The sequence below is a fragment of the Ovis aries genome, chromosome X (assembly GCF_016772045.2).
Source record: "Ovis aries strain OAR_USU_Benz2616 breed Rambouillet chromosome X, ARS-UI_Ramb_v3.0, whole genome shotgun sequence".
Lineage (NCBI taxonomy): Eukaryota > Metazoa > Chordata > Mammalia > Artiodactyla > Bovidae > Ovis > Ovis aries.
The window spans coordinates 43,074,420-43,101,532 of NC_056080.1; the positions used below are offsets into that span (position 1 = coordinate 43,074,420).

Consider the following 27,113-nt stretch of genomic DNA (forward strand, 5'->3'; position numbering starts at 1 on the left):
CAATGCTCCTAAGTACTATTGGCCCTGGATCAATGGGCACAGAATGGCACAGAAACCATTGTCTGTGAACTATTTGTTCTCCTTCTGGTTCTTCAGACTTCATTTATGGATACTTATTTTCTTCTGAGAATAGTGCCTAAGGGATGCACCAGATTTTGTGCCCATTCAATAAGCTAGATTCTGAGACTAAAAGCCACATTTCATAAGCCCCCACTACCCTAGTACATTGATTTTCAAACAAATGTCCCCACGAGTATCTTCTGAAACCTTATCTCCCTCTATTTCTGGATCCCCCTCACACACCATAGGGGATGCATCCTAGTAGTTGAGTAGGAAAAAAACAATCCTTACACTGTTAAGATTTTGAAGATACTCTCTTTTTATTTCAAAACATGGGAATAACTCCAATTTTGAGCCTCAAGGACCAAAATCTATTTGAACCAAATGTTAAGAAGATGAGCCAGGCCACCATCTTTGGCAGCAAGCGTCCCATGGACAAGTGGATATGAGCGAATGATGCCCATGACATGGCTAAAGCTATAGCACACCCACAAAGATATTTGTACTTGGTTGTCTAATTTGCATGCATGAGTATAGAGCATTTTCCATGCCACTAGTACATATATGCCTTTTTCAAAGTCAGTGCAGGATCCATATTTGTGCAGGTCTTTAAAAGTCTGCTCTCTTACCATATGTTACCATAATTTATCTGAGAGAGCTTCAAGGTGACAAATTCTTTATGCCACTTTTACTTTCCCAAAGTCACTTCTTAATAATAATGATGGCTATCAGGAGTTCCAGCATCACATAGGAAAATCTGCTTGTTAGTGATTTTAACATCAGTTAGCTGGCTGTGAATGAACCTGGCTAAACATATCCACATGCTTGGTGCCTGGAATTTGAAATTGGTAATATTTAGCAGCAAGGGCAACCTTAGACCCAGTCACAAGACTTAAAAAAAAAAAAAAAGCCAGAGGATGTCCCAGAAAGAATTTGGCTTTCCTGCTTTCCAAAGCAAATGCTTCCGTTATCAATACTAAAACTGTGACAGCCTGACCCACTCTTGCCTGGAAGCCCACTTTTCCCACTAATGCTGAATTGTTGGAAGCCCAGATGGCATTCAGCACCAAAAGGGGAGATGCCTGAATCTGAAAAGGAACCAAAAGAAATTGTACCAGGGAAAGGAGATGGGAATGGAAAACAAGTTCCCAGAGTATCTCTGTCAACAAGCATGTAGACTCTTTATTACTAGAATATGCAGAATCCCGTGGGAATTGCTACATACATACATATATATATATATATATATTTTTTTTTTTTTTTTTGCCTTAACTCTTCCCTCTCCAGTCCTTCCGTGGCTGGTTGAACTGCCTCAGCAAGGGGGAGGGTCTGTCCCATCCAGAAGGCACTCAACAGCAAGCCTCAGGAACTGCACTCCTCACAGTGACAGGAGAGGATGTACCGGTAGGTGGCCGTGAGTCGCATGCCCCCTGAGCAGCGCAGCCGCAGTGCCTTCAGCTTGGAGGTCTGGGGCCGGCAGCAGTGACAGGAGGAGCGGAAGGGCTGCTTGAGGACAGTGCTGAAGGAGACCAAGGGCTCAGACCGTGACGCCTGGCTGCAGTGTCCCTCACACCGGGCCAGGAGTACCATCTGGGGAGAGAAAAGAAGTGGTTACCCCATGTGCCTGCGTGCTAAGTCATTTCCATCATGTCAGACTCTTTGCAACTCTGTGGACTATAGCCTGCCAGGCTCCTCTGTCCATGGGATTCTCCAGGCAAGAATACTGGAGTGGATTGCCATGCCCTCCTCCAGGAGATCTTCCGGACTCAGGGATCGAACCTGCGTCTCTTATGTCTCCTGCATTGGCTGGCGGGTTCTTTACCACTAGCGTCACCCACGGGGAAGCCAAAATCTTAGCCAAGTCCCAAAGCATCCTTTAAAAGGCCCTAACACTCCTGGCTGGATGAGTTCCTGCTGGAAGAGACCAGTGTAAAAGTATTTACACACCTACTTTTAAGTCCACAGTTTAGCACTCTTATTGTTATGGCTTTAAAAGTTATAACACAAGATCTTTACATTAAGGACTGGGGGGAAAGATTCATTCAAAACAAAGCCTGATACATACATGCTTTTTGCTTCATTTTAAATACATTGATTTTTTAAAGTTCCTCATTTTTTCCCATCTAGTGGTAAAATGCTAGTGCAACTTTTCATCAAAATAAAGTTTACCACAGATATAAATGAATTTTTCCAACTGAAACTGGCCTTTCAGCTGCTATTCAATGAAATTTCCCAACCTAAGTGAAAAAGAATCTGTATCTGTCATTATACACGAAAATATGAAGTATGATAGCATCACCTGTGGTTGTTGTTCAATTGCTAAGTCATGTCCGACTCTGTGAGACCCCATGGACTGCAGCACGCTAGGCCTCCCTGTCCCTCACTGTCTCCCAGGATTTACCAAGGTTCATGTCCATTGAATCGGTGATACTATCCAACCATCTCTACATTGCTGCAAATTTGCTTCTAAAATGTCAACACTCAGGCCCCATCTCAGGCCAAGTGAATTTATATCCTCTGGAGTCGAGCCCAGACTTTCATGGTTTTCCAAGCTCTTTAGGTGATTCTGAAGGTGCACTGGGGGTTTAGTACCACTGGACACAGCCCACCACCATGATGTGCAAATAAAAACCAAAGAATAAAAGAAATTTTTACTGACAGGTGGTAGTTTGCCATTGGCTCCATGCCAGTTCCATCAGTCTCAAAATGTAGAAATGTCAAAATGTCATTCCAAATTGCAATTGGGGGGTAAATAAAGAATGACTACAGAAAAAGAAAAAAAAAATCTATCTACAGGAAATTACTAAAGAAAAAAGAATATGGTTTCTGAAGAAGAAAAAGAGAATAACCTAATGATGCTTAGGAAGAACTATTCGGGGCACTACAACTTGAAACAAGACAGTGAAATAGAAACAGGGGATGTTTTGAGACCTGGAATCACACTTCTGGGCATATATGTTGAAGGAGACTAAGGTTATGTGCAATTGCATTTTCAGAGTCGTTTAAGGCAAATATTAGGATGCATTCATTCTGACCATCTCCATCTCCAAAGGTAGGCTAGGGCGATAATAAAGCTTAGGTTTAAGCAGCAGAGGCTGTGTGTTCTTTATGAAACTGAAACTGTTAGTCACTCAGTTGTGTCTGAACCCACTCCAGTGTTCTTGCCTGGAGAATCCCAGGGATGGGGGAGCCTAGTAGGCTGCTGTCTTTGGGGTCACACGGAGTCAGACACAACTGAAATGACTTAGCAGCAGCAGCAGCAGTTGTGTCTGACTCTTTGTGACTCCATGGACTGTAGCCCACCAGGCTCCTCTGTCCATGGCATCCTCCAGGCAAGGATACTGGAGTGGGTTGCCATGCCCTTCTCCAAGGGATCTTCCCTACCCAGGGATCGAACCTGGGTCTCCCACATTGCAGGCAGATTCTTTACCACTTGAGCTACCTGGGAAGCCCTATGTTCTTTACAGGGGCTCTTAATGTGTCTTTAGTAAACAGACCCTTTAAGAATCTGATGCAAGCTACGAAAGTTTTCCGGCAAACAATGGATATAAGCACAAACTTATATTTTGCATACAGATTAAAAGGATGGAGCAGAGACTCATTTATGTGTACCATACATAAATGGTATCCTGGGAGTGGCAGTCACAGTGGGAGAAGGATGGGTAGCTTGATTCATTAAGCTATAGAACATTATATATTGGGGCACAGAAGGTGGTGGAAACCTGAGATTATTGGTCTGTTTATGTGGGAGGGTCTTGCTTGGTGAATTTCACATTAAGTGATGGAAAAAAAGTTGCCCTATACTTCCAGAACCCACAAAAACATAAAAAGTGGAACTATTCAAACAAAAGATTAAACAGTCCATAAATATGCATGAAACTGTTTGACATTTATCTCGTGGTATTTTAAGAATTAGCAATTATTATTGAAAACTCACCAACTATTATCTCGAATATCATCCTATAGGACAGAATTTAATGCCCAAGAATTAAAAGAAGTAAATGGCCTGCCCATCTTTCCAAAAGGAAAAGATGACTTCTGGTAATTAGAACTCATTAACATCAATATCTGAAAAGATACTGGGTGAATTCAATAATATCTTAGCAACCAACAAGAGAATATGAGACTAGCAGGGCTTGGTGAAGGATATGTTGGACTAGACCTATTGATTTATTTTCTCTGAAAGGTCACAGAGGCAGGGAAAAAATGGCAGCTGTAAGTAATTTTGATTGTATTAAACCTTTGATTCTACCCTGCCTCCTCTTCACATTGATAGGGAAAGCAGACATGATCTGAAACTGGTTTTGAGAGAATATGCCACAAATCTATATCACACATGCCAGTTATTGGTGCCCGCTCCATCCATCTAATGAGAGAAAGAGTTCAAGGTCTTCCCAGTCTCTTCTCACCCTTGATAGTACATGGGAATAGTTCCTTCACATCTCACTTTGGAGTAATGTTAAAATTGCTCATCTCTAATGTGGATCATCTATTAGGCAGATGAAGAGTTCTTCAAAGATCACCTCTACAAATGGAGTCTTTCGAGATTCAGTTTCAGTCTGGATGGATAGAGCTAAGCTGTGCCAGCAGACTTCATTCAGAAGGGCAAAGATATATGATGTGTCATGTCCAAACGAGACATGGAGATGTAAGAGAGGCGGGTTCCATCCCTGGACCAGGAAGATTCCCCTGGAGAAGGAAATGACAATTCGCTCCAGTTTTCTTGACTGGAAAATCCCATGGACAGAAGAATCTATGGGGTCTCAAGGAATTGGACACCACTGAGCATGCACACACCACCAACGATGGCAGCTAACATTTATCGAGTACTTACAACATGTTATTTCATTTAATTCTCATAACAATCTTCTGTGAAAGGTACTATTATTATCTGTATCATTATTACATAAGAGGAGACTGGGGCTTTAGAGAGTTTAAATAAATTCCCCAGACTCACCTATCTGGTAAAAGGCAGAGCTGAAATCAAATCCAGGTCTGTCTAAAACCAAACCCCTAGTCTAAGGCACTGTAATATCATGCCTCCTAATATTAAGATGCTTTCCTGAGGCATGAGCCAACTCACCCCTTACTGTTATCTACTTTGACCTGCCTACGGTATGGAGTCCTAACCATATAACAAGTCTGACCTTTTTCTTATGTATGCGCTTCTTGGGACCCATCATCACTATCTCTAAACTTAACCACAGCTGAATTTTCTAAGAGTGATGGCAGTCCTAAATAATATCTCCTCCACTGTTAAGTCTCTTGCCCAACTCCATTCCCCAGTCATTCAAGGACTCCCACCACCTCCCAGCAATTCATTGGATGACACCACACACCCTCTAACTGGTCACCAATCCATCCTTCAGTTCAATAGATCTTTGACACCTTCAAGCATCAGTTTACCTGGCAAAACACATTGGCCCCCAGCTTACGCTCAAGCACATTCCTCATACGTGGGTGACCTGGCTGTATTTTATTAATTCCTCTGCATTTTGCAGTGCACTTAACTACTCTTAATGGAGACCATACACACTGCTCCATTATGAAATCAAGAAATGAACATTTTTGGACAAAGAACCCACATGGACCTGCACCCCTACAGGAGTGGGTTCAATAGGTGGTTATTGCTCATACAAACTTCTATTGATTTTTCACAGCTTGTGTTGTCGGGGTGTGTGTGTGTGTGTGTGTGTGTGTGTGTGTGTGTGTGTTTGTGTAACAGATACATAGTATTTGCTTTTGGTCAGGTTCAATTTTTGCTATCTTATGGCTTGATGCTAGGAAGCTAAGCAACTTCTCCAGCAGCCTCATTGTATCTCCCCAACCTTGGAATCGCTTGGTTCTGGCTGGATGTGAAATCTAGTTCTTTTTAACATAAACAGAGCTGCCGGGTTCAGAGTATTTGCTCATGGATAGACTTTTTCATGTTCTAATCTGATTTCCATGTGCTGAGGCTAAGAGCAACGGAAGGTCCTTGGGTAGTAATAAAAGAATAATAATGATGATGATATATAACATGTATTGAGCATTTTCTAGGCTCCAGGCACTGTGCCAAGCCCTTCACAGGCAACTTAATACTTAACAACCATTTCAAAAGGTAAACTTTCCCCACTTTACAAATTAAGAAATTCAAAGGCAGAGGATAAGTTATCTGCCTGAAGTCACACAGCTGTACAATAGAGGGCCAAGACTCTGAACCAAGACCTCACGATTCCTAAGCTCTCTCTCCTAACTGCGGTGCTATATTGTCAGAGCATAAAAGTCAGCCTTTCAAGCTCTGAAGTTTCTAGCATAAGATGCTAGTTGGTCATAAACAAGTTCAGGCTACATTGTGAGGGTTGTAGCCAGCTGTGATTCCTGGGTCCAGCCCAAGGATTGCAGCCAGATACCTCAGGCTCCCACTCTCTCTGGTGACCTACCACAGTTCTTAGATAGTTATGTCTTTTGCTGCAATACACAAGCGTCTTCCAAGAGGGAGAAAACCCAAACACAGATGGTTTTCATCACCCCTGTTGAAAGACTCACCCTCTCCAAAGCCACTTTCTTTTCCTGTCATGTGGAGACGCCATGAATTCCTGGTGCAGGTCATGGCTCCATCACTATCAGAACAAAGACCCACCTGTTCCATCCTTCGCTATCATAATAGGGTTTTGGCTATTTTAGCTCAATCGAGTGAGAAAAATTTTTTGTGTCTTCTTAGCAGTGAGCATCCCTTATTCCATGGCACCCCTTGAAGCACCCCACTTTCTCCTCAGGAACATGACTCTCCTCTGCTTCTCTCCTTCCTCACCTCACCAACATCATTGATACATGACTGTTCAGCTCATCTCCAGAGACCCAAGTCAACCTCCGAAGGGTCCGTGTCAGGCTTAGGGCATCCACAAAATGGCACCCAGGGGGAGGAAGTAGTTGTGGGTGGTGGGGTGAGCTCTCATAGGGCGGGTGGAAACTTGGTGGATTCCAGCTAGAACCTGGTCCCTTCACTCCGGTTACAACTCAAACTGACATGAAGAGCCTTCTGCACACTGAATGCTTCCCTTTCCTCTCTCCCTGCTTTACTCGTAAGCCTGATGAGGGCAAAAATGTAGCCTGTGTTTTCTTTTAACTTTTGTGCCTCAACTACCCACCACAGTATAAATTTGTTCCTTTTTTTTTTTTTAATCAAGTCGTATCCGTCTAGTAGGCAATTGTGTTATAAACTCAATATCACTGATTCCCCTCATTTCTCCTACCATGTGGTGAGCTTCATGGGCAGCACTAGGAAATGGCTCAGGGATCCTAATCGCCTCTTCTCAACCTTGAGGCTCAGCCTGGGCATCACAGGCCCCCTTTCCTTAGGGAATTTCCCCAGGCTTTGTCCCCTGAATCCTCCTTCTTCTCCTTTGGCCGCTGCCTGCTTGCTCCTGTGGCCCTTCAGAGTTCACACAACCATATGCCTTTCTTCCCCACTCCTGGCTTGGTGCCACCATCTCCTGTTCCTCACCCAGCTCAGACTTCACAGCCCTGTCCTGTGGACTTGCTTTCCCAGCCTTGATTCCTGAACACCTCTTCTTGGCCTGAAACCAGAACATACCCTTCCAAGCCCTCCTTCCTCCGCTCACCTGAGACGGGAGGTCAACCGGCTCAGTCTGTTCCCTTTTGCCTTGGATCTTCCCTTTCAGCACCCAGTACCATGGCTTACATTTACTTTGCCCCTCTGCACACTTCCCCACCCCCACCAGGTCTCTGTAGTTAACAAGAACTGCAGTGAGCTTCATTTTCCTAATCCTTTAAGGCTGTAGGAGATCCCAATACTTATTGAGGTTTCAGTGGTGACTGAAATAGAAGAGTGAGTCTAAACACCTGTCCAGTTTAAAACTTCATCAAGATCACACTATCATTTATTAATGTCTATTAGATGCCGGATATTAAGCTGGATGCGTTACAAATATTACCATCAATACCCAGACCCATACCTTTTGGAAGACCATTAGCTTCACATAGGAAGAAACTGAGGCACCAAGGCATGCTTTCACTTGCCCCTAAGTCACCCTTAGTGGGTGTGAAGCTGGAATTTTACAAACTGGGGGACTGGAATTGAAAACCAGGTCTCTCTCACTTCAAAGCCTGGGATGCCTCAGTTCCCTTGAAGATTCCCCAGATAACTCATTCCCACTAACCTCTGACCCCTTACTTGTTTGCTCTACAACCTTTACTAAAAATTCCAGGGAAGATTGTCAACAAAGCTGCTACTCCCTGCATCTTTTACACCAGATCCTAGTAGGTGTTACTGAAAGTCAGCAGGTGCATCATAACCTGTGGCCACACTGACCTCCTTCGTGGACCATGGTGGCTGGTCCTCTCTGCTTGACTCGGTCAGCCCTTTCCAAAATTGCTAGGAGATAGGTGACAGGCCCCCAGGGCTGGCCAGCTGCAAGTTCAGAGTGAGGGGAAACAGTCTCATGGAAGGCTCCCAGAAAAGCTTTCCCTATTATTTTTTTATTTTTCTACAGATATTGTTGAGTGTAAATCATTATTTTCAGCAGGCCAGAAGTTGAGCCTAGACTTCTGAATACCAGCTCCCATTTGCAGCAACATGGATGGATCTAGAGATTACCATACTAAGTGAAGTAAATCAGAAAGAGAAAGACAAATACCATACGATATCATTTATATGTGGAATCTAAAATACGGTACCAATCAGTATATCTACAAAATAGAAACAGACTCAGACACAGAGAACAGATTTGTGATTGCCAAGGGGGAGAAGGGGTGGGGAGAGAAAGAATGGGAGTTTGGCATTAGCAGAGGCAAACTATTATATATAGAACAGATAAACAACAAGGTCCTAGTGTATAGCACAGGGAACCATATTCAATATCCTATGACAAACCATAATGGAAAAGAATATGAATAAGAATATATATATATATATATATACACATACATATATATCAATATGTATGTAAAACTGAGTCACTTTTCTGCACAGAAGAAATTAACACAGCAATGTAAATCAGCTATACTTCAATAATTTTTTTAAATAATAAAAAATAAATAATGGCTCTTACATTCTATTTGCGTATCTCCAAAATAGGAAGAGCCAGATGAAAGACGAGTGAATTGAATGAAAGATGAATTGATAGATGAACACTCCAAGGCAGACATTGCCAATCCTGAGCTAACTGACACTGACCAATCTACTTAATACTTTTCAGGTTTCAGCTTTCCTTACCAGTAAAATGGGGATGATAAAGCCTTCCATCATAGGTTTGTCAGCAATGATTAGATCATAGAGTATGAGGTGCCTGACACATTTTAAATTTTTAAGCAAATGCTCTTTCTTCCCTGAGCATGCGTCAAAAAGCTCCCCTTTATCTGTCTTCCAAAGACCAGACACCAGATAAACTAGCCTGAGTCTGTGAGAATTAAGACTTACAGAACATCTCAAAATGAAAAGCAATTTTTATTCCTGAATACATAGAGAAAATTTAATCCAGAGAAGGTCTGGGTAGTTGAGATTCTGCCAGGCATATTTTATGGCCAAGGAAGCAAGGTTTATAATTGCAAGCACAATTTACATAAAACTATTGCTATATTAGGGATAGTTTGTTATGTTTGAAAACAAATGGTTCCCATGAAATTACAAACGTTTTTCTACAATCACAATTTTATGCTATTTATCATGGTATTCTGGAAGAAACAGAGGTGAACAAAGGTGGACTAAAGTCTGTTTCTAAGACTCATGCTCAAGCACCATGAGTTTGTTGGGTTCGAGTTAAGGCTATCTCTCCTTTGACCTTTCCTTAACTAATTAGATAATTGCTAAGCCGCTCCACTATCATTTCATCAAATCTCAGCTTGTTCTTTAGTTTTTAGAAATGTTTCAATTTTCCTGTTCCTTCCTATCATCAAGTGAACACTTTCTTTGAAATAATTTTATTTCCTTTCTTTTAAACTTATTTTTGGCCTCATCTTGCAGCATGTGGGATCTTTTAGTGCCCCCACCAGGGATCGAACCTGTGCCCCTTGCAGTCAGAGTGCAGAGTCTTAACCACTGGGCCATCAAGGAAGTCCCTGATATTTTTTTTTTCTTTTTTTAGAAAGAATCATGATTATAGAGGACAACTCAGTAGAGGGAGAAATCATCCATGGAATAAAAAACACGAAGTACTAGTGCTCTCTGTAGGGGGAGTGGAGGAGAAATGAGTAATTGCTCTAGTCCATCTCACCTCAGCCTACAGCTTCTCAGCAATCACAGCTGTGAGAACATGTCCTATTGTTTTTTCTTAATTTGTTTTATAATCTTTCCTAAGAAGGAATTGCAGGCTTGTAAAATTTCAAGTTTATCTAGTTACTGCTTTTTTTTTTTTTTTTTAGTTCAACAAGTACAAATAAGAAGTTTTGGTTAAAGTGAGTTAATCCAAATTCTGATCTCCCTAAACTAAAACAAGCCATCATCACTGAGCTATACTCAGAGATGCTACGGAAATTTTAACAGGAGACAGAAGTCGTAATGTTTTTAAATGGAGAGGAGAGCCATTAACTTATATGGTCTCAATTTTAGTGGTTGATATTACCAAAACTTCTTAATTATACTGGTAATTTAAAAAATGCATGCCATAAGAGAATATTTAAGTGGTTTTAGTCTCAGGGTTGGAAATGAAAATCTCTGAGGTTGAGCTAAACAAATTCTTATTTACCAAATGTGGGAAAATTTCATTCATATGACTGAGGGCAGTGACAGTCATGAGAAGTCTCCTTCTGAGTCTATTTTTCCCTACTGTGTGCATCCCTCCTGGGTGGTCCATGTGGTTGGCCACTCAGTGACGTTTAAGCATGGTATTACTTCATACGCTCCATCTCAACACTGAGATATCATTTTTGCCTGTGCAAAAAATAACATATATATATAACCTGCACCAAACAAGAATGACTTGTATAATCAAGGTAAGATAGTAACTGATCAAAAGGCCATTTTTCTTTTGACTTCATTTTAACATAAACATGGCAGTAAGAGAAAGGCATGGGCCAGGAAACTATTTGAAGAGCCCACCAAGAAGTATGTTCCAATGTACAATCGTATTGCTTGGATTCCCTTCTTCTTCATTGTTGGTGGAGATAGAAGGAGTTATGATAATATGTAGACACCATTTTTCTTTCTTGAACAAGGACACCACTGCTCATCAATTTCACAGCCAAGGATAAAACATATCCCTCCCACCTTGAGCCTAGCATCAACTTTATTGTCGAAGCTTCCAGCCTTTCTTATTGACTTCGAGCAGTCTGAATAGAATGAAGGTAGCTGGGTATGTACATGGTCAGTTAGGCAGCTTTAGTGACAACAGTTGAAATAATGGTGGGAAACCCTAAAAGCGTGATTCTGTGGCAGTCCCTATGGGTCAGCCATATAGTTCCCCATCTCTTGTTATAAGAATAGGCCTTCTCTCCTGTTTCTGGGAGTAAGGATATCTCACAGAGATCTTGGTCTTACCTTGGAGCTACACTTGTATAGCGGGTGACTGATAGAATCAACATAGTGGTGCCTCATGCAGCGTCGAGGATCCGAGTCCATCATGAATGAGCTCTCTGTTTTGCTGCCTGTATCTCCCATTAGCGCCAGCAGGGAGAGCATAGAAAAGGATGCAGCTAGTACATGATTTCTCATTGTTGTAAGGGAAAACTTCTCAAGAAGAACAGCAGAGGGAGGCAGAGGACTAAAAATTGGAAATGCCTTCACCTCCTAGGCTCTAGTTCCTTTCAAAGAAAGGGCAGGATCTGGTTGGAGCTTTCTGCTTGTCATTGTCCTTTGTATGCCGGAGTTTCGTCTTACTCTTTGCACTCGCGGTCCATCATCACTGTATCTGCTGCACAACTGGAATGAAAGCAGAAATTATTTTCCCCAGAAACATTTATCCAGAAAAACTAATGGAACCCTGGAGGTACTGAGTAGAATTTTTTCCATGTCATTTATGAGTTGAGAATATTGGTTTCTAGAGTGTCATTATCATAAGCTCTCAGCCATTTCGTACCGCTTCCCCCATAGCTTATGGTATATATTTAAAATCATTTGAAGGTGGACACAATGGTTTAATGAAAGTAGATGTTGACTCTGATCGCTGGAGTCCATGTTCCAAGGAACAAAGATCGTTTGAACCCATAGTCAAGATTAACCATGTGGTTCTGGCCTTAGCATAACTCAGTTGGGTGGTCTCATTCTTACTCCTGGCTGGTGGGGGCAAGAGGGTCTATTTAGTATCTCAGTAAGCTTTGATGTCCATGTCAGCTTCCAGGGCTAGAGAAGAGGCAGGTCAGCAGTAACGAACACAGGGCATGTCCCACGGGAAGGAAGCACATTTTCCATGTCCAAGTCCAACCCACCCATCCACCTAGTTTTCCGCTTCTGCACTCTGGGCTCATCCTGTTTTTGTGTGAAGCTCCGCGCCACCCAGTGTCAATGATAAGCTGCATCGGAAATACACATTATGCTAATTGCTCTCCAGTGTGGTTAAGGCAACACATGTATAGTTGCCAACAAACTCACACATTTCTGAAGAGCCTTTGTAGCCCAAGCACATGGTATAATTTGAAAAAGTAAGTGGTTGTTGGAGCAGAGACTTGTCATTAAAGTGGGATCATACCATACCTGAAATTTGCCTCGTTTTTTTAAAGCATATACCTCTTGAACAAAGGACTCGGGTCCATAGTCAGCTCAAATCACTTCAGTAACCCCACCCCCAAGGCATGGCCAGCATTATCACACCAGAAGACAGAGAGCATCAAAAGTATTTTCAACCATTTAAGAAAATTGGAGGCATTCTAACATGTATACTATCATGTAAGAATCGAATCGCCAGTCTATGTCTGACGCAGGATACAGCATGCTTGGGTCTGGTGCATGGGGATGACCCAGAGAGATGTTATGGGGAGGGGAGGTGGGAGGGGGGTTCATGTTTGGGAACGCATGTAAGAATTAAAGATTTTTAAATTAAAATAAATAAATAAATAAATAAAAACTGGAAAAAAAAGGAAATTGGAGGACTTGACATTACATCAAAAACAAAAGGAACACAATAATTAAAGCTTCAGAGAAGCTTTCAGAGGTATTTCAGATAAAAGTTTGAATATTTTGCTTCATAGTACAACATTTTTTTAAGCTTCCTACTCACAGTCTGAATAAACATGGTAAAGTATTGATAAGATGAAATTCTAGTCCATATAAGTTGGTTACTCTTGCTCTAACAGAGTGGCCCCAGATCCCCTTAACCTCAGTTTAGCTGTCTTGCAAGTGTGGGACAGTGAAATCCCAGGTGGAGAAAGGTATGTGACACAGGGCTGTTTCAGAGTGGAGCATCCCTGGCAATGGCAAACTTGAGTATGTGTGTTTCAGGGAAGCCCTATAAATTGCAGGAAGGGCAGGGAACAGTAATGAGGGGACTCACCTGGATTCTAGCACTGCCATTCATTAGCTGGGGATCATGTACAGGATCATTTGAACTGTTTCAGCCCTGGTTTCCTCATCTGTAGAGGAGTTGGGAAAAAATGGCATCTGCAGCCCCCTCTTGATCAAAAATGCCAACATTTTACATACTTATGGATTCATTTACCCCCATCTTCATATGTAGAGAATAATCCTAAAGTTCAAGACACCGTATTTGCACGCAACTTTGCACCACTTTCCTTTATGTGCATGCTAATGGTAACATCTCACTAAAATTGATCAAATCTGAACCTAAAGCTCCAAATCAGCAAAAGATGCAGAAGAGCATTTTTGCTTTCTTTTCAGCTGCATATTCTAGATTTTCCTCTGCATGTTACACTGAAAGTCAGCAAGACTTCAGCTCAAAGAGCCAGAGCTTTCTTCAGTTCCATGTCAAGAGGCTGAGGTATTACTGACCATTTCCTGAGTTTCAATATGACTATATTTTCCCAAGTGGTTATCTGTCTCTTTGAAGCCTTAATTAGTTTTAGAAAGAGGATTTATTGGACTTCTCCTTTCACCACTCTGGTCTACAGATATTTCCCCCAGGAATCAATGGCAAGGGGATGAAGGGGAAAAGCAGACATTCCAGTCCTGGCCTTCCCTTTCCACTGCCAACTTCTTTTCAGAGCCATGGCCAGGAGGTATGGTTAAATGAGCAAAGCAAATGAAAGAAAAGCATGCATAGAATGATGGTAAAAACAAGTGACGACATCGACAACAAAATCCTATAAAAGTGTGTGTATGTATGGTGGTATGTGTTGGCATTTACATTTATTCCACAGAAAATGAAATATAACAGGCCCTTAAATATAGAAGATGGGCACCCTCACTTATATAAGAGAAAATTTCACTTATAAATGAAAATTAAAGTACTTTGAGATACTTTGTTCAACCAGTCAGATTTATAAAAATCCCAAAATCTAATTATGTACTCTGTTGGCAAGGCTATGGGAAAACAAGCCTATTTTGGAGACAGTACAGTAAAAATTGGTGCAAATTCTATAGAAGCCAATTTGGCAATATTTATTAAGCCAAAAATGTATATAATTTAGACCAGCAATTTCACTTTGGAGAACTCTCCTCCATGTGAGATCACATAAGCATATGGTTATTCACTACAGCATTGGTTGTCAGAGCATAAAACTGGAAACAGCACAAAAGTTCCATTAGTAGGGGGCTGGTTAAATATATTATACAACATTCATACACTCAAATAATCTGTACCTCTATACAGAGGAATGCAGAAATTCTACTGATTTGTGTTAAAACAAAGAGGGATAAGAATATATATTTATGTTAATTTGTATTTACATAGAGAAGCTCTGAAAGGATACTCAAGAAACTATACAGTTAGTTATGTGTGTGATTTGGAGGACAGGCCTGGGAAAAAGACTTTTTGCTATATATCTTTTTTTTAATTTGTAGATGTCTGAATTTGCAAATGTATTACCTATCCAAAATTTCATTAAAAAAATAATACTTTCTCTTTTCAGATCAAATCTTGGCTTAGAACTAGTAATGAAGTTAATGGATGTTTGATGTTTGTGCCACTTTGAATGTTTTAATAATATTAAACCTTTGTTCCTTAGAAGTATGGGAAGACGTGTTAGTCTCAAATAGTTTTCCTCATGGACCAGTTTGTTCTTGTGCACTACTGCCACCTAGTAGTAATATTCTGAATTGCAAGCACAGTTTAAAAAAAATTTTTCCCCAAAAGGTGAACAAAATAATTTTGTAACCAAATGTTATGACGTTTATACTGATAAAGAGCTAGTTAATGTCATACAAAACGTAACTCTATTATTTGATTTTCTCTTTAAAGATAATAAGCTGAGCCAAAAAGTAGTAATAAAGATAAAGTGTAAAAGAATGACAGAAGAAATATTGCTTCAGCATTAAGAAGAAATAGATGTTTTCATTTCAACACTCTCATAAAGCATGATACTTTTTGTTCAGTTGTTATATTAAACTCTGACATGAGAATGCAAGCAACAGTGTAAATATGCCACAGAACTCACAGAACCCTTGGAGCGTGAAAGTCTAATCCTTGCAACAGAACACTGGGATTTTTGCCTTGTGCTCAAATTGAATGAACCAACACTGCTGTGTTGAAGAAGAAGTAAGCAGAATGCTCAAGAAAAGAGTGATTCTGATTAAGTCAAGTTGCCTTAACATTGTGTTGGTCTGGATGTGCACAGGTGAAGGTGTACAGAGTGCCCTGGGAAGCACTCGCAAAGAGGAAAATCAAGAATGAAGGAGATTTACATCACTCGAGATGAGATCCCCCTTTGATGGCAGCCTAGGGGTATCTATGTCTGTCTTGTAGGAGCTTCTGTTATTTTTCTCAAAATTAAATTAGTTCTAACTTGCTTTAAAGCCATGTAGCATAAAAATCAAATGCTGCCAATGAAGACTTAGAACCTCAGCCCAGCTAGTGATGGATTGAGTGAGAAAGTGACTGTCTCATTGAACTTGGTAGACCTGGGCTGCTCAGTGCTCCGGATACAGTCTCTGAGACATGAACTTGGCCGATATACAGAGCCCACATTCTAATAGCTCCAATGTGGAGCCTCTGCCGGCAGGAGAGGCACGTAGGCTGGCGTGCCCGACTTTGGAGCTACCCTCCAAATGATACCAGTGGAAAAGAACAACTGGTGCCCAGATTTCCCCACCTGTCATCCTCAGCGAAATAATATAGCAGAGCTTACAGTGGGCCCAGCCTCCTGGGTGAGAGATGGTGTTGTATCCACAGATCAACTCACTCTTGGGCTGACCTTCTCCCTGGCAAAGGATAAAGTGCTGGTTTCACACAAGTTATTCCAGCAGTCGGCTAAGACAAGTGACATGTGCCCAGTGGCCTTATTCTTGCCCTGCTTGCCAGACAAGGGAGGGCGGTACTCAGCATCCATATTTCCCCCCTGGACTGTTTTTCGGTATAATACATGCAGGTTTTACCTCCTGGAGCTTATTTTTACAAATAAATATTTAACACATATTCACACTGAACAGCTACTGTGAGTCTCCTTTTGCTCTAGCAGATGAGACTTAAGGGTCAGGAAGAAAAATAGGTCCTATTCTAGTTCCTTCTTCCAGCTCACTGCATCCACTAGCAGAGTCTTGGCCTGCTGTCTCTCTGGGTAATCTTTTCGGACATGCTGATGAACTCGCTTAACATCTAATTCATATGCAACATCCATTGCATCATTCCTAAGAAGATCAAGTTAAGCAAATAAAATCTAATGACTTTGGAATGACGTCAGTGTGCCAGACTGAATTATTTGATGTTTACTATCATTTAAAACAATCATCTCAGGCATGAGTAAGGTAAAGATGGCAGAACGTAGAGCCTCTCTCAAAGGAATTGCACACACACAAAATCAGAGATTTAAAAGTGGAAGAAAGCTTGCCACTAGATAACACTTCACACTAGAATTAGAAAAACAAAAACTTAAAGTCTCATCAGAGAGTGTGAAGTGCTAAGTAGCCCCTTCCCAGGAACTCAAAGAATTCCAATTGGATCTAGTCAACCAGATGCCTTGGAGAATAAGTCAGATGCTCTTCCCAAGGCACTTAATTTATAAACTGTAAACAGCACGCTGGATTTTATAAAGCATCCCATGTGCTCAATGAATGGTTTTTTATATTATTCCTATCTGACAGCACATCAGTAGCAACAAAGAGGTCAAGCCTGGGCTCACCCAAAGGCAGCCCTCCAGCCTGCCCACCCCAGGTATCTCCAAGGAGGGGCAGCCCCAAGGTCAGTGGGGAGGGAGCAGCTCCTACCCCTGGCATCTCAAGTATGGTGTCTGTTCTACACTTAGAGGTGGCAGAGCATGGGAGGCAATGCTTGCCCCCACAGAGTCATCTTAGGAAAAAGATGACATTCTTGGGATTAAACAACAGCTCTCTAGTCTCGGAGAGCTCTTTTCTCCCAGTCTGCATTACAAGGCGTGCTCAGTCGCTCAGTCACGTCCAGCTCTTTGTGACCCCTGCACCGCATCCCGCCACGCTCCTCTGTCCATGGGATTTCCCAGGCAAGAATACTGGAGTGGGTTGCCATTTCCTTCTCCAGGCAGACATGGCCAAACTCAGGGGTGATGGTGAGAAGAGATGGAAACAAGCAAAGAGATGGAAAAAGCAAAAGGGAACAAGAAATAGAGCCCAAGAAGGAAGCAAGAAATCAAAGGCTAGGATAAAGAGGGATGTGAAAAAGGACTGGGAATAGAAGTAATTTCTGACCAACTGTCAAGTGGCGCCACCTGTGTGTGTGTCCTTGGATGAATAGTTTTACTGTCTGGGGCAGGACTGGTGTGGGAAGACTGGACTTGGAACCTGACTGAAACTTCAAATCCTGATTTTTCAGGAAATCCAGAGAAATCACTCACTGTGATCCAAACTCCCACCTATCTACAGTTTTCATCTCTTCCTCCCCAAAACTATTTCTAGCCTGTGTCCTACAACCCGGTGTCTTACATTTATTTATCAGAAATATTAGATAACTAGTCTACAACCTTCTGAAACTCAAAGGGCATTCTACTGCTGTCTGCTCTGGCAGAAGGAAGGCCATATTGAGGAGCTGAAAACTCTGAGCCCTACCTACTTTCCTGTCACTGGCTATGTGATCTTGAGCAAGTCAGTTGCCTTCTCTGGGGCTCAGTTTTCTCATCCACAAAAAGAACAGATTGGTCTAGATATTTTTATGGTTCTATCTGTTTCTAACATTCTCTAACTCTACCCAAGCTTATCAGAGTGTACGTCTGCTTTGGGGCTACATGGTCCCCAAATAAATACTACAGAAAAAGTTCTTTTCTTACTCAAGAAGTTAATGATCACAGAAAAGTCCAAACAAGTTCTAACGTGGGGCCTAAGCCAAAATTTGAAGGTCAAACTATGAGAATTTGACACTTGATGAGGCCATATTTGTGCCCAGAAATAAAAATAGCCCTTAATAATCAGTTGACTTGGTGTTTGAATGTACTATGATTTATAAATTAATAACATGTGGTTAATAATAGGAAGCAGTTAATGAAGATACTTAGCCAGTTCTTATTTCTCTTAAAGCTGTCCTAAAATTTGAAGTGTTTCTTTCTAGTCTCCACCAAATGAGGATAAGAGAAAGACTAAGAGTAGTCAATCATGGTAAAATTAAACTTCTTTCAACTGAGGATGTTGATGATGATACAGGCTGAGTTCAACCTTCTTGCACCTTTCCTGTGAATGACTCTTATTCCTAATGGATTGAGTCACAGATCTTCATGCCCTAGGGGGGCATTTGTGATGCTCTGGTTCAGGATAGAAGAGGAAGACTGGTTAGAAGAACTTTCTTCTCTGCAAATGTGGTCAAGAGCAAGGCACTCTGCTCAGTAAAGCATCTATGGAAACGTTGTGCTAGGGTTCCTGAAGTTCTAGGTTGGGCATTAGTTAGTGTTAGTCACTGAGTCGTGTCCAACTCTTTGTGACCTCATGGATTGTAGCCTGCCAGGCTCCTCTGTGAGTGGGATTCTCCAGGCAAGAATATTGGAGTGGGTAGCCACTCCCTTCTCCAGGAGATCTTCCCCACCCAGCGATCAAACCCAGGTCTCCTGGATTGCAGGCAGATTCTTTTACCATCTGAGCCACCAGGGAAGCCCTTCTAGGCTGCGAGTTGGACTAAAAGAGTTGTCCATTGGATATGGGTTTTGGATCCTACGCTAGGCTTCTGTAGGCTTCTATAGTTTCTATACAAAGACCTCACTTTTAGAGGACAAAGCTTGCATAAATTGGAAATGACCAAGTCTGATTACCCATGTGTCAAGAAGTAGGATACAGTTGAAGGCTTCTCCTCTAGAGGTTTGGATTGTAAATCCACTCCACTAAAAGCTGTAACTGATACGGTGATGAGCTATCAGAAGATGTATAAGGGTGGCCTTTTTGCAGTGCTAAAAATCAACAATAGTCCTAAACATGGAGCCCGCTTCCATTCTTTCATCAATAATGGGGAGAGAGGAAGCCACAAAGGGAGTAACAGGAGAGATGGAGGAAGCATAATTTTTATGTTTCAAACCTGTCACTGCCCTTTCAGTGACTTCAGATAGCAAAATTCTACAAGGGGATGGTTTCCTTCATTTCACCCACTCTTCCCCAGGAAGAGGCTTTCACATGAGGACTGAGACATACTCCACTACTCACCTTGTGTAAGACCCTTTGGAAGGAAAGCAGGGGAGTTCTGAGTTACCCAGCACAGGGCACTCTGTCTCATCAAAACGTGAATATGCACTCTCCCTGTAGAAAAGAAAAGGCTCCCAGATGTTCTGGGGACCCCCTGTGCTGATGTAATTCGATACTTGCTCTGCCACTGGACCACTATAGCCTCAGTAGAAGAGGGATAACCAATGTTAGCTCAGGGTACAAGCTCCTGTTCACCCTGGAGCCAAATGAGTATGTTGGCGTTTCTTCAAAGTGTCCAGCAAAGCATTTCCAAAGCTGCATTTGCATCTCCTCACCCACAACAGCGTTCTGGAATGGTGGGTAGTGATCTCACCTAACAGCTGTAGAGCCCTTAGTTAGAAATTGGGCATAAACAATAGAGCAACTCAGTATTTCCATTCCCCATCCAATTTGCCCTTTCTGCCTAGTGATGGGACTTGAATACTGAATCCCCTCCTGTGGCAATCCGGAAGCAACACTTGCAGACAAAGATTCATGTCAAAAGGGCAAGGTTAAAGCCCAGGGAACTCTACTCAGTATTCTGTAATAAACCATATGAGAACAGAATCTGAAAAAGAACACAGACAGACAGACAGACAGACAGACACATATGTGAAAGTGAAAGTGTAGTCACTCAGTCGTGTCCAAATCTTTGCCATCCCATGGACTGTAGCCCGCCAGGCTCCTCTTCCATGGGATTCTCCAGGCAAGAATACTGGAGTGGGTAGCCATTTCCTTCTCCAGGGGATCTTTCTAACCCAGGGATCAAACCTGGGTATCGTGCATTGCCAACAGATTCTCTACCATCTGAGCCACGAGGGAAGCCCGCCCCCACCACATACACACATATAATTAATTCACTTTGCTGTGTACCTGAAACTATCACAACATTGTAAGTCAACTATACTCCAATACCAATTTTTTCAAAGTGAAAAAAAAGCCAATCACATAAAAATGTGTTTCCCAAGACTTCCCTGATGGGCCAGTGACTAAGACTCTGTGCTCTCAATGCAGGGGGCCAGGGTTCGATCCCTGGTCAGGGAGCTAGATCCCATATGCTGCAACTAAAGATCCTGCATGCCACAACTAAGACTCCTGTGCAGCCAAATACATAAATATTAAAAATGTGTTTCCCTCTATCGCTAATCACTCTGAACTTATTGGCCTTTTGGTTTTCTGTTTGTATTTTGCTTTGCTTAAACCACACACACTTTGGTTATGTCTCTTGATTGCCAGCCCCCATGTGACACTTCTATTCTGCTGCCTTTAGATTTCAAACTTCAAAAGAAAAATTTTAATTCTGGAAAGAAGTCATTTCCCGTAACTGGGAAGAAGTCACAGAAATGTATTAAGCCCTTAAATACTGCCTTGAGCTTTAAAGAAAAATTGACGTTGATTAAGAATTGAATTTCTTTGACTCGTCACATCCATATTAGAAATGTGTGTGCCTACATCATTTTACTTAGATTTAAGCAAGGGGAATTTTTTTTTTCACCTGAAGAGTTGACTTCATTTTCTAATGACAAGTAAAGAAGGCAACTTCAGAGTTCAAGTCCCTCTTCTTGGCAAGGAATAGGTGAAATTAAGGGAAGCTTCCTTTTCTGAAATTATGCTATTTGAAAATCTCCAGTAGCAGATTTTGAGCATCAAAAATAATCCTTTCTCCTTTTTTTTTTTTTTTACTTCTCCCGTGGCCTACTCTTTTCCTATCTTTATTCTTTATTGATGAAAGGATGGGAGGAGACTCCATCTTTAGGGCTATTGTTGGTGGGTGGCACCACAGAAGGGTCACCCCTGAGCATTTTCTGACAACTCATCAACTTTCTTGAATGTATTAACCTGTTGCCCTTTCATTTTTAAAGGATATGGCAATCGGTTGGATCACAGCTTAAAAGAAAAAGTTGGGATTGAGCCAGGCTTTGGAAGAGAGAACATGGTATGAAAAGATTCTTAGCTTTTGTAGAAAAAAAAAAAAACAAAACAAAACAAAAAGAAAAACATATCTACTGGAAATCTTAAAGAACTGAGTTTAAGGCTATAGACCATGTTCATGTACAGATTTGGACATGAGGGCGAAATGCCCTCTAATTGGATGAATTCCTGATTCTAAGCATGAGGGATATATTGCCTCCTAAAGCTACCCATTCTTTGCATTTCTGAATCAGCAGTCTTTCTAACAAGAAAGTAGTTGTCCCAGACTGTGAACCCCCATCCAGGGAGTTACATTCTAAAGACTGAAAATGGCTCTGGTAAGGGGGGAGGTGTGATTCTTAGCAGTATAGTCTTACCCACCAGACTCTGAGACCCTCTGATGAGGGAGACAGGAAGGATGGATGGTACCAAGCAAATTATTGCCAGACACACAAGAGAAAAGCTTTGCAGATGTGAGAGCAGCTTGCATCAGAAAGCATGCTATGGAACAATCTTTCCTTAAAAACCCCAGGGTGTGGGTGTGTGAATTTGCCACATGCAACCTGCGTGGCCAAGTCAGCACTTGCTGAAGTACCAGCTACTCCCACCCAGCTGCATATGCACTGGGCTTTCAGCAGGATTCCCCACCCTTTGTTTTCTTCCTGGATGCCAACATAGAAGTTTATGGTTGCTGATCTGAAGGGTGAGGAGTGGGTACTACCAGCTGGAATGTTGCCACTGGTAGGGGCAGACAGGAAAATAGGAAGGCTCTTAATGTCCTCCCAAAGAAAACCTTTGATGGACAAAAGAGTGGTTGTATTTTTACCCTCTCTCTTCATGCTGCCAGGCATCTTTAAATAGATTCTCTAGACTAGGGACTTGTATGGAATAATTCATATTAAAACCCAAGAAGTGGCAACAGAGGGGAGTTGGTTCTTTCTTCGCTTTCTTTTCTTTTCCTTCTTTTTTTTTTTTCTTCTTGTCAAGCTAACAGGAAAAAAAAAGACTCATTTTAATTCAGCTGTGTTCAATTTTTCCTTTTGGGTCTTTTAATGAACTTTAGCTGATTCGGAAAGACTACCAAAGCCCCCAGGAAAAGAAAAGGAATAGGAAGCTGCGTTGTAGAGTGTTCCTTAATACCTTTTGGACCCGAGGACATTAGTAGCATCTTTAAGGATGCTGCACCTAGGAGGTTACACAGGCTCTTAAATGGGAATGTCTAATTGAGAAGTCCAGTCGTTCCATTTGCAGCTCATAAACCGATCTGTTGTTCTGCTGTTTAAAGAGAGAGAAAGAGAAGAAGTCCTCCCCACCTCCCTAGCCCCATGCATTTTTAGTTCCACTCAACCCAGGAACCATTTCTCCCCTCTCTCTTTCACAAAATGGGTTTCCTAAAGACGTTCAGCCCCACACTAGCCAAATTAAAAGTCCTGTCTGTCCTTCTTTTTCCTTGGTAAGGGAAGGATGTGGGAAGGACAGAGCAAGGGGGCGGGTCCAGGTCCAAGGATCCAGGGAGCTTTGTTTCAAGTCACTTGTCTCTCTCCCTGAAACGGAGAATAACCACATTTCTCTTAATGTAGGCCGAAGTGCATTCAGGCGTTCCCATAGCACTCCCACCCCCGGCCCTTTGCTGGAGATGTGCGGGTCACTGTGATGGTATGCCGGTCCCTGCCAGCCCGGGTCACTCCAGCCCTTCTCTCAGAAGCCTAAAGGGCAGCCTGAGCCAGGAGGCTGCTCCTCTCTGCGAATGGGCTCAGGCTCGGGGTGCTCCAAAAAGACCCCCGATCCCATCAGCCCGGCAGAGCTGCTGCCAAGAATGACATCCTGGGAATACTATGGATATGGAGAGACCTCATGGGCTGTTGGCCTTGGATGGGACAGGACCCAGGCTGTCTGCAAAGCAGACTGAGCAAAGAGCCAGCTCACAATGGAAGGAGCTCAGGCGAGGGGAATAGGGGGCGGGGTGGGGAGTGGTGGAGAGCAAAATCAAAGAAAAGCCACATGCCACCCAGGAAGATTCCAGGGAGGGCGGGAGGAGGTGGTGGAGGAAAGACTTGCAGGAAACCAGTACCCAGACATGGCACTGCCAGTCTAGCTGGATTCTTTTCTGAACTAGATTATGCGAAAGAAAGAGGGGAAATATATAGCCTGCCAGCTGTTCAAAGGCTTACAACCTTGCTTTTATTGTCCGGGTAAGTTGGTGAGGTGGGGCATCAGAGGAATTCCAAACATACCATCCCAGAGAAATTTTAATATGTTCCACAGTGTCATACACGAAGAGGAAATGACAGCTGATCACAGCCAGGGCAGGCTGCAGCAATCTGGGCCTTGGGGCTCACCCACCCTCCCATGGCCCAGCTTCCCTCCTCTCTCTGTCCTGCCACCTGCCGCCCCATCCCTCCTGCTCCCACTGGCTCAGCCAGGGGGCCTGGACAAAGTTGCCTTAGTTGACTGTCATGGGAAGAGGTGAGGATGAGCTTGAAGGCTGCTGGCCAAGAAGTTGAGGGCTGGCTAGGGTGAGTCAGCCCCCCTTCCCCCGCCCGCCAGGGAGTCAGAGGCATCTTAATTCAACCACAGGGGATTATCTGCTGATAAGGACCAAATCAAGGACTCTGGTGATGCTGCCTTCAGGGTACCCCCCCCCCACCCCAGTAACCTACTGGTGTCAGAAACAAAAGATTGGATTATTTGAAAGCAACATTGTTAGTGGCTCTGATTGAGACCTGGGTTTGGGCAAGGACTTCCAGCAACTTCTTCCCAGGGGCCTCTGGAATTTAGGCCAGGCCCAGAGGTCATTGGTTTCGATCCTGGGGGTGGGACAACTAAGTGGGGGGAGATACTGGCTACATCGTCCTCCGGGTGTGTTTCTAATTCAATGATTCATCAAGCAGCCCTGGTGTAAGCCACTGAGTAGGTGACTCATAGCTGTCCCTGATACAGACAGCACGTGGTCCTTTCCAAAGGGGGCTCAAGAGAGCAGAGAGAGGATAAACTGCCCTTTTGCCAGGCTTCTCCTAGCCAGGAGGCAAAGATCTGGGCTGTGCTAGCTGTGAGTGTCGTGTCCCCAGGATCCAATGATAAAGGCCTAAGGGGAACCCCGTTATCATAAACGGAAAGAAAACCGACCGATATGCGACCATCATTTCTAGTAAATCTGGGTACCAGCAGATATGTGAAATGGTTCTTTCTAACAAGGAACTCATTGACCAGTTTGCCCACTGGCCAAGTCCATGTCAGTTACAAAATCTAATTGGAAATAGCATAGAGACTGAGAATTAGGGCATGAGACAGTGTCTCATTCACCTTTGCATCCATCAGGAGTGGCATAACATTAAAAGAATGATGGCATGAATAATTAACCAATAAGAAAAATAGGCCTTGAATTGTAAATTCTCAAAATACAGTAAAAATTGCTGGCCACCACTGGTGGCTATAATTCCGAGAAACTCACATTTTTCAAGGGCCGAGGAAAATAAATGAGTTGGAAATTGTTAAATGTATTGAAAAATGATTTATTTTCCCCTTGACAGTGTCATTGGGACTCGAATTAAGATTTAAACCTCCACAGACGTGTTTCCATCTGTGGCTGTCAGCTGATGGTACATGGTCATCTAGAAGGTTTCAGCCAGCTCTCTTTCTACCTGAACCCAATGTACGCGAAAGTAAATGATGCAAAACATTGCGTTTTGTGCTCACACAGTCACATATTGTGGTCTGAATAATAGTTTAAAAAAATTGTTTTGATTTGGCTAAATGCTTTGTTAACAGCAGTAGTTTAAAATTGTATAGCAATAGAATCCATGGTCTTTTCTCAGACTTTCTCGAATAAATAATGACTCTCTCAAAGCTGTAAATTAGCTCATTCAAAAGCCAGATTTTCATTCAACAATGCTTGTTCGCTTCGTTATTAGAGAAAATCACACGAGTTTCCCCAGAAAGCACGTTCTTGCTCCACGATAAAAATTGGCCACTCGGATGCTAAAGTTTACTTTCAGAAGCCAGACGGATGAGAAGAAAATAGGAAGATATTTGCATTTGATCTAAACACACAACTGAGAAGCATCCGGCAGTCCCCATGGTAGGTATTTGGTAGACATCTATAGCCAACTCTGCATTTTAGGCATCCCTACGTTTGCAAATACATCTGACATTTAATTTAGGTGTTGAAGCAGTTTGCCAATGCCAGCTCCTTGTAATTAACATACACTAGTATAAATGAAAAGAGACACGCTTCGCAGCATTCGGATCTGCTATTCATGACAGTTTCCAAGCATAGAATGAGGGACTCCCCTCTTGCCAAAGAGTTTCCTTTCCTACACCTGAACCTCAGCAGAGAAAGAAGGCTACCTTTTTTCAAGCAGGTTTATCTCAGCTCCTCCCTGACAATGAGCCTCAGTTACAGGGCGTTCAGAGTCATTAACATTCTGTACACAGTCAAACTTCCCGTCCCCCAATAAAGAGTTATGCCCAGGCCTCCTACAGCCCAATTGTTCATTTAAAGAGAGAACTTGTATTCAGGAGCTTGAAAGAACCCTCTGAATATTCCTCAGGTGTTTGTAGGAGTCATCCCTACATGTCCTGGTCCCCGGGCTGGTGGGAGCATCCTTTCCCAGTTACTTCTTGGGCAAGGTAGCATCAGTGGAGCTGTAGAGACAAGCTGATTTACTAAAAATAACCCTTTGCAATAAGGCCAAGGCAAACAACATGCATTTCCCCGGACTTTTTTGCGGAATGCAAATCCTATAGTAAACCCATACTCCTCTCTCCCTGGCGCTCCTGACCGCATCTATGGAAGTGAAGATCTTGCAAGTTGGGAGAAAGGTGCAAAGGAACAGGATTCCTGCAAAGCGTGACACAGAAAGGTAGAAATAAATGTTGCCTATTGTTTGAAGTCATTCTAAGCACTCCGGCAGAGCCCTGGCAGGAGATCAGCAGCATACATAAGTAGTAATAAAAGTAAACAGTGCGCTTTTAAACTCGCAGGCTTGCCCGCGTTCACAGTGCCCCATTGTAAGAGGGATGAGGGCGGCGGGGAAGATAACCGGGGCTTCAGGAATCCATGTCGGCGAGTAGCTGCTTCTCAGTCTCCTTTCACGGGGACAAATAGAAGAATCATTACAAAGTTCCATCTAACTACGCAGAGTCTGAAAATCCAATCCCTTTCAGTCCAACCAAAGGAGATTTTCCAGCCTTTCTTGGAGGCTCCCCCGCTCTGTCACCGACTTCAAAGACCCGTTCATTTACAAAACACAATGCTAGCGCGCTACAGATTAATGCAAATTCAATTAATGCAAATTTAAGTGGTATTTAAAGGTTGTCTCTTTGTCTGAGAGGAGGATGAAACGCTCGCTTTGGAAAGAAGTAATTTCCTAGGCAAGCCGTCAGCGCTGTTTTCCTGCTTACCTTGGGGGAAACGCAGGGCTCCTTTCTCCCCAGACTTTTCTGAGAGCTAGAAAGAGGTCGTGCTACTTCCAATTGCTTTTGTTCTTCT

General features: G+C 42.6%; 1 protein-coding gene across 1 annotated transcript; it reads right to left on the reverse strand.

The window, feature by feature from the left end:
- Window positions 1-361: 361 nt before the first annotated feature.
- On the reverse strand, window positions 362-27,113 carry NDP (norrin cystine knot growth factor NDP). The gene is made up of 3 exons (XM_004022018.6): window positions 27,026-27,113; window positions 11,537-11,917; window positions 362-1,650 (listed from the first exon to the last, which is right to left on the reverse strand). The coding sequence occupies exons 2-3, from the start codon at window positions 11,708-11,710 to the stop codon at window positions 1,423-1,425; spliced, it is 402 nt and encodes a 133-aa protein (XP_004022067.1). The 5' UTR covers window positions 11,711-11,917; window positions 27,026-27,113; the 3' UTR covers window positions 362-1,422.